The sequence below is a fragment of the Nanorana parkeri genome, unplaced genomic scaffold (assembly GCF_000935625.1).
Source record: "Nanorana parkeri isolate BGI_ZX_2015 unplaced genomic scaffold, ASM93562v1 scaffold2427, whole genome shotgun sequence".
In the NCBI taxonomy this organism is placed as follows: domain Eukaryota; kingdom Metazoa; phylum Chordata; class Amphibia; order Anura; family Dicroglossidae; genus Nanorana; species Nanorana parkeri.
Window position 1 is genome coordinate 50,993 of NW_017308695.1, and position 11,173 is coordinate 62,165.

An 11,173-nucleotide genomic window follows, 5' to 3' on the forward strand; every position below is an offset into this window, starting at 1 on the left:
AGGCTGCTATTGGATATTTCAAATTGCAATTGCCAAAAGCAGGCTGGCTATTGCATCTGCCCACTGCCTCCTGTCAATCAGCAGAGGAGGGGCGTGAAGGAGAAAGTTCTCCATCAAGTCCCCCCATGCTGATTGACAGCAGGAAGTGGGCGGGTGCAATAGCCAGCTTGCTATTGGCTATTGCATTTTACAATATCCAATAGCAGCCTGGGTATGGCTCCCAGCCTGCAGATGAAGAGGAGGAAGGGGGGCGGGGCAGAGGAGCTGCGGCCGGACGGGGGAGCGGAGGATCAGCTGGAATAGGGAAGAGAAGCCGACGGACCAGACCGGGGCAGGAGGAGGCCGGGACAGCAGCGGAGGTACGGGAGCAGCGGCGCAATGCAGCGGTCTGTGTCCCCGCTGCCTCCGCCAACACAGGCAGGGAGAGCAGCGCGGATTTGAAGGGACACAGGCTGCTGCCGGTACATTTAGGAGAAATGTGGACCCCGGTTCGTAAGTACGGATTGTCCGTAAGTCGGACGTCAATAACACGGGGACTGCCTGTAGTTGGACAGAATTTACTCAATTTACACATGCTTGTAAGTATTTACAGGTATTTCCTGATTGACTGCATGTAGTCATTATGATTTTAATCATTTGTGTTTGTAAATATATGATATTTTTATTTGTACATTTTCAACACCTTAACAGTGCTTCAAAATAGAAATACACAATTTTATTACAATGCCTAAATGTACAACTTTTACTTTGCACCTCTGTGGTTATGTACATGCGCAATTCTAGGTGCCTTGTATGAAATAAATAAGCTGTAATGTATACATAGTATACAGGTGAAACTCGAATAATTAGAATATTGTGCAAAAGTAATGGCAGTAAAGTCCGCCTGATGATGGAGTCTCCCACCACCAGGAGACCTCCCACCTCCAGCAGTGTCCCCCCTGAACTGATGTCCCCAACATCCTGCAACTTGGCTAATTTATTGGGGTGAATCAGATCAGGGCTGACCTCTCTAGCACTCTTCCCCCTCCCCCGCCTTCTAACAGTAACCCAGCTACCCACCTCTGGATCCCGCTGCTCCAACCCCCCCTCCTCAGCCTGACCCCCCTCCATGACAGCCTGGTGCGTTAAGTCCAGACTCTTTTCCATGACTGTTATGCTCCTCAGTGTTGCCAGTTTGTTGCTTAGATCCAGAATCTGGGATTCCAAACAGACAACTCGCTCACATCTAGCACAATTGTATTCCCCCTCGAACACATGTTGGAAAAAACACTGGTGGGATAACCCTTTTGCTGCTTTAAAATGGCATATAGCAGTGGATCTCCGGGCTTTTAAAAACACTCCCGGCTGCTATAGCACACAGGACTGTGTTCAGCCCACACAAGCTGACTTTTTGGTTGGTATTGGAACTACAAGCACTTGATCACTTCCACTGACTTCAGAACCTGTGTCTGTCTGTTATTCTGGGCTTTGCTGCCCCTCCTGCAGGCCTGGTACTTGCATGGCAGGTGTGGTAGGTAGAGGGGAGGGAGGGAGGCCAGTGAATGTTCATTCTCCAATCTCCCTTCTTGTGAATTAACTCAGAAGTGATGATGTATTCATCTGTCATCTGTGGTTGGTCAGCTTCAGTGGGGTAGAAAGGTGATATTAGAGTTTAAATAGACCCTTAATGTCTCCTTCAAAAAAATGAAAATAACCAGCAAAACATTTAAAAAACAACTCCTATATACCTAAATGTGTGCATTGGGTACGCCTACATGGTGACTTTCCACCATACATGTTACATATTGTCACACACGCCAAAGTGAGAGCAATAGTTCTAGGAACATTATTCATGGCTACCTCTAAAGTGATGACCTATAAAAGCACAATTGTCCATAGGTACCACTTATGGGCAATTTTGGGCACCAAAGTTTGTCATTTTGTCATTTTAAGGCTTGGCATGTGTGTTATCTGTATACTGGAAGAAACCTCATCTATTATTTACCAAAAAAAAAAATGAATTATATTGTGTTTTGAGTGCTCTAAAATTAATTTGAATGCATGTTTTACTAAAATTCTGGGTTTGATTAAAGTTGCGCAAATATAGTGTGACTTAAAATAACTGCAACTACCACCATTTTGTTTTCCAGGGTCTCTGCTTTTAGAAATAATGTTTGGAATGTTTTAAATAGTCTTCCTAACTAGTTCTAACTGGCCTGAAAAATGCATTTTATAATGCATGCAAAAAAAGGGCACACATGTCTCTGGCCAGGGGCTGACTGGCAACTTTTGGCCCATGGGGCAAGTACAACCCAGAGGCCCATGGTGCAGTGACTCGACACCCCTTTGGCAGCTTAGTGAATAACCCCCTCAGTGATAAAGGAGTGCTCTGTATGTCCTGAGGGGGTAAACTATTTAGGGTGCAATCACCATAAGGGGTTAATTTTTCTAGTGATCTACTTTATTTGATTTTGTTTTTTACATTTTAACATATCTCTTGGTCAGTTCTGACAGGGAGAGAAGGGGTCATGGCATGTCAATGTGTTTCGACATTGGCTTAGTATTCAGATCAGGCAGTGATTATAACATGTAGTCATTCTCACTACCTGATCTGTAGCTATTAGAGACAGCTAATCCCAGCATACAGTTTACTGGGATCAACTGTCACTCAGTGTCATCAGAAGCACATCTAATAAGAGCGGTCATTAAATGCTTCTGAGAAAACAGCATTTAGTAACAGCTTTTTACATGCTGAGATCTTATTGATCCCAGCATGTATGTCCTGCCTAAAGGTGCCCATACGCTTTACAACCCTCGCAAGGCAGATCGTACCTGCGATCATCGCAAGCCCGCCCCCCTGAGGGGCGGGCTTCCGATGACTGCAATGCTGAACGGGCAGTGTGCGCATGCGCACACCGGCCCGTTTGGTAGTGATCTCTCGATCATGTTAAAAACCAGCCGAAAATCGTACGATTCTCGGCTGGTTTCCCAACATGCTCGATATACAAAAGTCGTGCGACCGTACATTAGAAATGGTTGCACGCCTTCCATACACTGCACGATTATCGTACGAGAATCGTGCAGTGTATGGGCACCTTAAGAGTGATGGGAGTGTGATTGTTAACAGCAATCCCACTCCATTCACTCTCAGGCAGCTAGTGCACAGCATGGATATGGGATGAGGTCAGTGGCAGGTGAAGCACCCTCGGCCTGCCCCCTTCCACAGGCACAGTCACCAAGCTATGTATTCATCTGCCCACGGTTGTGACCGTGGTAATTCCATCGCTGTAACCCACCAATACATTATACAGCAATGCAGAATACCATCAGCTGTAGAGGACTACAACTCCTAGCAATACATTATACAGCAATGCAGAATAATGACATCAGTTATAGAGGACTAAAAATCCCAGCAATATATTATTCAGCAATGCAGAATACCATCAGCTATATAGGACTACAAATCCCAGCAATACATTACACAGCAATGCAGAATAATGCCATCAGCTACAGAGGACTACAAATCCAAGCAATACATTATACAGCAATGCAGAATAATACCACCTATAGAAGACTACAAATCTCAGCAATGCATCATACAGTAATGCAGAATACCACCAGCCATAGAGGACTACAAATCTAGAAATGAATTATAGTATAATGTAGAGCAGCAAGAATTCATATACAATTGGTGGGGGGAATGATTGTGCTGTTCCATACCTGCTGCATGAATTGCACATCGTACTGCTCCTCTGTAGTCAAATCACATGCATCTCATAGCCCTATATTACTCATCCTGCTGCTTCAGCACGCTGCCGTGTTATTGGCCTCTGTACAATGATCAATTGTGGATTTTCCTGGAGCCAAAATACTATTGTTTTTGGAAAGGTTCAAGCCCAAACTGCTATGTAACTAATGTGGGTTTAAATGAGATGGTTGTTTACAGTGCCCCATGAACTTTAAAGTGATTTTATGTCAATGAAATGTATTAGCACTGTATATTCAATGTATTATTTTTTTAAAGGAAATACTTTATTAGGTTGTTGATCTATCTTTGGACCACCAAGAAAGCCCCAATAACATTTGTTATATGTAGGACAACATACACCTGCTGTGCATGGATTGCAGGGATCTGTAGTTTTACAGCAGGCAGAGCAATAGAATGCTCTTCTTTAAAATACTAATACGCACTGACCAATAACATGGCTGGAGCAGCAGTATGAGCATTACAGAGCTGTAAGATATAATGTACAGCACTAGTCCTGTGTGTTCATCGCATGGGAGTGTACAGAGGTCAGGGCGTAGCGCGCAGTACAGATGTCAGGGCGTGACACACAGTACAGAGGTCAGCAGTATAACCTCTCCCACCTATGGCAGCTGAGGTGGGCGGAGGAAACTGTGGTAGCTGCCGCGGAACCCATTCGTTAAAGGCAGCCGAGTTGCTTCTTTTCTTCTCCCTGCTGCTGCCTCAAGGACTTCATCTCTCCCCTCTCAGCCGCTCTGCTGCTGCAGCGGCCGAGACGGGAGTGATAAAGTGGTGGCAGCGGCGGTGGGCGTGTGCAAAGACAACAGAGAGGCAATTGCCACCCTGCCCCCCGGCCCAGTCCTCCCCTAGCTCTGGCATATTGCATATTCATTTTTCATGACTACTGCAGGCAGAGGGGAGAGCCGTTCAGTTTTTTTGCCTACATATAGGTGCCCCTCTTTCTCATCAGTTAGAAGGTATGCCGGTCCCATAAACCGAAAATCCATCCCACACTTTATTTTTGTCATATTACTTTATCAATATTCCATGCTTTTTTTTGAACGAATTATTAGGGGCAATAACCTTTTGATAAAACAGTAATTGCAGGAGCCAGGTTCAGTTGCAAGACTCAAATACAATTAAAAGGTATTAGTAAATATTTTTTTTCTGTAATGTAATATCACACCCCATTTGTATGTCCCTGAAAAACATTTACTTTCAGTGTAACTAGAGTTTATGATATTCAGGAGGTATGTTCATGTTTTGCAATGTTTACATTCTGCTACAACTGTTCTGAAAGGCTTATCCGTGTTTTTATGGTCTATGTTTTGGTTGAAATTAAGTTATGAAACATCTAAAGTTAAATAGCAAGGTCATGCAAGTCACTTTCCATGTGTATCATTAGCTATTGATGACCTGATCATTCCCTAAAGCCTTTGAAAGCCGTTCCTAAAGTAGAGTGGAACGTTAAAAATACATTCAAGTACCTTAAACTGACAATAAACTCAGGAGTTAAATCTTAATACATTCAAGTACCTTAACTATTAACAAAAATATAGGATCTACAGCTGAGTGATACACAAATAAGCTACATGTTTGCTAATAGTTAAGGTATGTGGCAGTGCAAGGCAATGCCACAGTGTAGTTTGGCAACTGTGGCACCCGGGACTCTCAGCCAGGGGGGCTGAGAGGGTCCAGAGTATAAAACATTTCATAAGGAAGAACCTGGCTTTTCATATTTTTTTAGTTTTCTGAATTGTAGCTCGGATCTGGAGATCTGGAGATTTCTTGAAGCTCTGGAGATTTCTAAAGGTGGCCATACACTTTACAACCATCGCAAAACCTTAGTCTTGCGATGGCTGTAAAGTAATTAAAAAAATGTACGATCTGCCCATCTTGGACAGGCAGATCGTACTTGCGATCATCGCAAGCCCGCCCCGCTGAGGGGTGGGCTTCCGATGACTGCAATGCTGAACGGGCAGTGTGCGCGTGTGCACACCGGCCTTTTCAGCATTTGTCTCCCGAGCATGCCACAAACCAGCTGAAAATCGTAAGATTTTTGGCTGGTATCCGAACATGTTCCTTAGACAAAAGACGTGCGACCGTACAGTAAAAACGGTTGCACGCCTTCCATACACTTTGCGATTATCGTACAATCGCGGGATTTCCCGCGATTATAGTGTGATAATCACACAGTGTATGGGCACTTTTAGAGCTCTAGGTGGGATGAAATCTCTCGTCCTGGAGCCAGGTGTAGCCAACGATCAGTCTGGGCTGATCAGGTGGCTGAGAGCAGCCTCATTAGGAAGCCAAGCTAGAGTTCTGGAGTGGTGTGTGCTGGAGGCACACAGGGGGCTCAGCCAGGTGGTGGGTGGAGCCACATTCAAGGAACAGCTAGGGAGGCTGGAGGAATAGACAGGCAGAGAGAGCCAGGCACACAAGGTGTGTGGAAAGCTGCTGGAAGTGGTTAAACTTTCAGTGTGCTTCAGGGGTATGAAGTACCCCTGAAGCATTTTGTTGAGGCAAACGTTACGGCATTTTGTTGAGGCAAACGTTAAAAGTCTGGGACATTGAGTGAACAGGACAACCTTGAGTTGGTGAGACAATATACTTTGTTACATGCTGAAGTTAAGCCTGAAGTTGTGTTTTGTTCACCTGTGAGTTGCCTGGAGAAAAAGAATAAATACTTTTTGGTTTATGGAAAAACCCTGTGCGAGTGCTCTATGAGCTCCCCAACATTACAGGTACTTGAATGCATTTTCAAGAATTAAATTAAGTTTAGTGTCACTTTAACTATTGATTACAAAAATTGTATTTATTTGTACATCATTTGACTGTAGATCCTCAAATCATCTCTGAATTGGTGCTAACACTGTCCTTCCAAAAGGAGGGTGGTTATTTTTGTTCCCTATGGTCCCTGTGTGTGTTGTAAAATAGCTGCTGCTCCAAGCTCACTCCCATGATGGACTGCAATCTCAGATTCAGTTTACTAATTTGTATTGAGATAATAGTCCATCACATGAGCGTGGCTATTTTCTTAACAGTGAATGGCCCTAGAATTATATTATAATTTTGTCATGTGCAGCTATATGTAACGTGTGTGGCATAATGGTCGTTTTTGCATGTAGGCACACATGTGTGTACATTATGGGGCTTTAAAACAATAATTTTTATGCATTTTCTTTTTACTTAACCTTATTGCTATCACATAGGGGGCTAATAGCTCCCAATGTGATAGCACATTTTATATGACAGGTTCTCTTTAAGGAGACATTAGTGGTCTATCAGACCCCTGAAACTGCTTTAGCCCTGGTTCACACCTAGGCATTCAATTTTTGCTCACGTTTTTGTGTGCGTTGTCCTTTTAAATATGCGTTTTTGTGCATTTAAACGCTGTTTAGAAAGCTTGTTCTCGGCTGGGTGTTAGTGAGTCGTCCAATGAAAAGCAGTATTTAATTTCAGTTTATTATTTAATTCTACAAAGTTACAATTACAGACAAAACTTAAATAATGAACATCCTACCTGAGAGGGCTGTTTGCGTTTGCATTTGTAATTTTATTTTCACCAGGTCAACAGGTCCACCAATCCCAACAGAAACCAATCCTGTTAACATGCTGGCAATTGTCAAGTCTATGAGGTCCGGGGAGCATTTTCTGTCTGTATGTCGATGCTGACTTATAAAATTTAGTGCATTGCTGAAAACACCAAACACTATAGAGTTGTAAATTGCTATGCTGGCCAGAGGGAATGACATTCCTTTAAAAAACCCAGTAACCTAGGAGAAAATATTAAAAATAATATTACTTGACTGTGTCTTAGTAAACAGATAATAACAGATGATCTAACAAAGACAAGTCAGGGATATTCCCTAAAGGGTGAAGAGTTTTTGGAGAAGGCAGGAGAAGTGAACAATCTAGGACAACATAGCTGAACTGGTAAGTGAGATGCATTGGAGAATTTTTCCAAAATCAGCCATTATGGCCTAAAGATTGCTCACTTCTCCTGCCTTCTCAAAACTCTTCACCTTTTAGTGAACCCTGATTATGTATGCATACACAATACTAAGATTAATCACGTTTTGTTATAACTTTAAAAAAAAAATTAAAGAAAGAAATTGTGGCTAGACTGATGATTGATTAAACCAAAGAAAGCACACCTAACCTGTTTGAGGAACTTTATCTCATCTCATTAAGGTCTCGTTCACACCTAGGCGTATTGCATATGCACGTCTGTCGCGCGATTCGCGTTAAAAAAGTTGCGCGACTGTCGCACGTTTCCGAAGGCTACTTGGCTGTATCCCAATGGAAACGCGCAACAAAACGGCCCAAAGTAGTACCTGTACCTTTTCAGGCATGGGCCGTTTTGTAGCTCGTTAGGGACGGGCGGAAATACGCCAAGGTGGGAACAAGACCATTGAATACAATGGGATTTATATTTTTGAGCGTTTTGTAGAGCGTTCGTCGAGCGTAGAACGCGCTACAAAACGTTCAGGTGTGAACAAGGGCTAAATCAGTGATATAGAGGCCACTGCTTATACTGTACAAAAAATCCTCTTTATTTCTGTATATAGTCAACACACAAGGTTAAAAACCATTGCAATTTACACAAATAAAAAATTAAATCATAAACCCAATCACACCAGATATCTCCACTATTATTAAGGGGGTTATTCACAAAGCAAGCCAGAGATTTATCCTTCAGCTAGCTTCGTCCGCTGGAGCCCTTCGGTTCAGTAGAGCCGAAGGGCTGCTGTATGAGCTTTTCACAATAGCCTGTACAGCTCCCGAAGGCAGCCGAACCGTTCAGCCGAGCCGAAGGCATATGCTTCGACTCAACTGACTCGAAGTGACCCCCAAAGCGGGACGAACGGCCAGCCAAAGACCGGCCGGCAGCCTCGCACATGGCAGCTGGGTGGACACAAGTCCATTGAGTTCAACCTGTACAGGCCAAACCTATAAGAGCTCTCCTGCAGTGTATGTATGTATGTATGTATGTATGTATGCATTATAAAAATGCATCATCATGTGGATCATCAATTGCTGGCTTTTACCGTTATTTGGTTGCTAGGGGCAACAACCATTTTCAAACGATCCTCCAGAGCAGTCAACTGGATCTGCACAGATTCCTTCTGAGCCTCAGGGTGTGCTGCCTTGGACTGCCGTGCCCGAATCAGCAAAGCCAAAGTCTGTTCTTGGAGGGCCTGGACCTCTTCAAGGTGGCGGTTGGCTTCCGCTGAGGACTGCAGTTGCGCCTGAATGGCCTCCTGCTGTGCCGCTGTTCCTGGACCAGGGATTTTACAACCTCCTCCATTCCTTTGTTGGGGGATTGCAGTGTCTGTACCGCTTTAACCCAGGACATATAACCGCATGTACTGTCCCTTTTAAATTGTCTTCACTCATGGCTTTTTCTGGCTATGCCTGCTACCTCCACCAGATTTAATATTCAGAGCAGTTCTGATCAATAGCCAGCCGTGTTGGTAAAAATTAAAAGTCTTTATTTTTCTCTCAATGCTGAATGCTGAACAGAAACAGCAAACAGAATATATGAACAAAACTTCTCTTCAATATAAAGGAAAATTCAGCTCACCGCCTGTACACATACGTCCCTTCTCAGGGTTGGCATCCCAGCCTGCTCTTCAGAGGGTCAAACACAAACAATGGTGCCCAGCAATGTCTCAGTAGCAGCCAGTCCACAGCTCCATACTCAGCCATGTCCTGCTCCAAAACACACCTCAGGGCTTGTTCACACCGAAAGCGTGTGCGTTCCAGAGCAGTAGCTGCTGGAACGCACCGCGATAGCTGAGAAACTTCCCCTTGCATTTTGGGGCGGGAGGGGGCATTTTGCATTTGCAGTGGAACAGAACGCTGGTAACGTTTTGCCACGCATCCGATCGCACTGCGGACGGGGGGGTGTGGAAGCAGTGCCATTGACTTCAATGCATCATCACGCTTCCTCCCACATAATCCTATGCAATGCTGCAATCTCTCTATGTAGTCTAAACATTGTACTATAGGATGTTAAAGAGGTATGGAGAACCTGAACTCTGACCTAAATATAAATAAATATATATTCTATATAATTTTACAAACCAATGACATATGCAGGCTCTGCATAAGTACCGTGTGCTTGTTTGGTTTTTTTTTGTCAGTTTTCCAATGGCAGATTGAATTTAGGAAATGCACTGGTGTACAAGCAAGTGCAGAACATATCTAAAATTAAGGTGGTAGAAAATTGCAATGTACTCACATTTTCATTCCTGTAAATTCTAAGAATACAGTTAAATGTATTGCCATACCCTTGGCCAGCTTGTAATCGAGCCTGAAAATACAACAGGTTAGAAAACAATATTAGTGTCCGTTTGTATATTATGTATTGTGTTATGTATTGTCAATAGTCCTGATGAACTTTGCAAATAAGAACTTATAGCAATAGATTGAATCAATGTATTATATTTTATCGACAATTATATTTTATAGACAACTAAAGAAAACAGTTCACTGTTAAATATTCTATAATGCCAAAGAAAGAGTAATGTGATGATTCCCCATGGAGTTTAAGACAATGATACTTTGAAAAGGACTCTTTCCAAGAATGAGAATATTTATTCACATTTTTTGTTTGCATGATTGGGAAATCAGAGACTAAAATGCGCATGATAGAATTTCTATGTCACTGGATCCTTTTAGATATATACTACACAAAGGAGACTGTTATTTATCTTAAGCTTCAATACAAGGCAAATTTGGCATATGTTGCCATTATTGGATATACATACATTGGAAGCCCAGCAGAATATATGTGAACTGGCAAATAAAAGTGCAGTATGTCTGCTGTGGTGTTGTCTGATACATCAGAAATATTTTATTTCCCCCAAATACATCAGTGAGGCATGCCTGGCAGATTCTGTTACCTTAACTGGATGCAAACATCCAAAACTCAGTGGATTTTACGTGAATCGACAAATAGTGGTGCAACATGCCTGCCGTGCCTTAATCCAACTGACATTTTGAAGGAGGACTATTATCTTGTGAAGAGTATGGAAAGAAGAGAGAAAATATATATATATATTGTGGAGGACGGCAAGGCTGGGTCCTCGATGGGAGATATATATTGCCACTGTTCGGGTTGTGGTCCCCAGGAAGTGTGTTTAAAGGTCAGCAGCTCCCAGAGGGGATTATGGGAGTTGAGAAGGAAGTGATTAGCTGTGGCTTTGAGAAAGACCTGCAATATTGCTGTGCTGACAGGACTTTATTTCCTGGGAAGGGATTCCCTCAGGTTTAGGACTTTGCAAACAAGTCGGTGAGATACACTTATGTTTGGTTATTTTGTGCTGAAGACTTGAACTGTTGCATTGAGTTCACACTGTTTTGTGTTTATCTTTGTGGCGGCCCTGCAAGAGGAAAAATAAAAGCCTTTGTTTTTACACAAATCCATATGTGCATGTGCTA

The 11,173-nt window shown here is 43.0% G+C and overlaps 1 protein-coding gene across 1 annotated transcript in view; it reads right to left on the reverse strand.

Annotated features, from left to right (window-relative positions):
• Positions 1-11,173, reverse strand: part of SLC25A48 (solute carrier family 25 member 48) — a 59,438-nt gene that overhangs the window by 31,361 nt on the left and 16,904 nt on the right. The window contains exons 3-4 of the mRNA XM_018573563.1: positions 9,972-10,043; positions 7,248-7,500 (exon numbers count right to left, since the gene is read on the reverse strand). Of these exons, the coding sequence (XP_018429065.1) occupies positions 7,248-7,500; positions 9,972-10,043 (325 nt within the window). The remainder of the gene's footprint in view (positions 1-7,247; positions 7,501-9,971; positions 10,044-11,173) is intronic.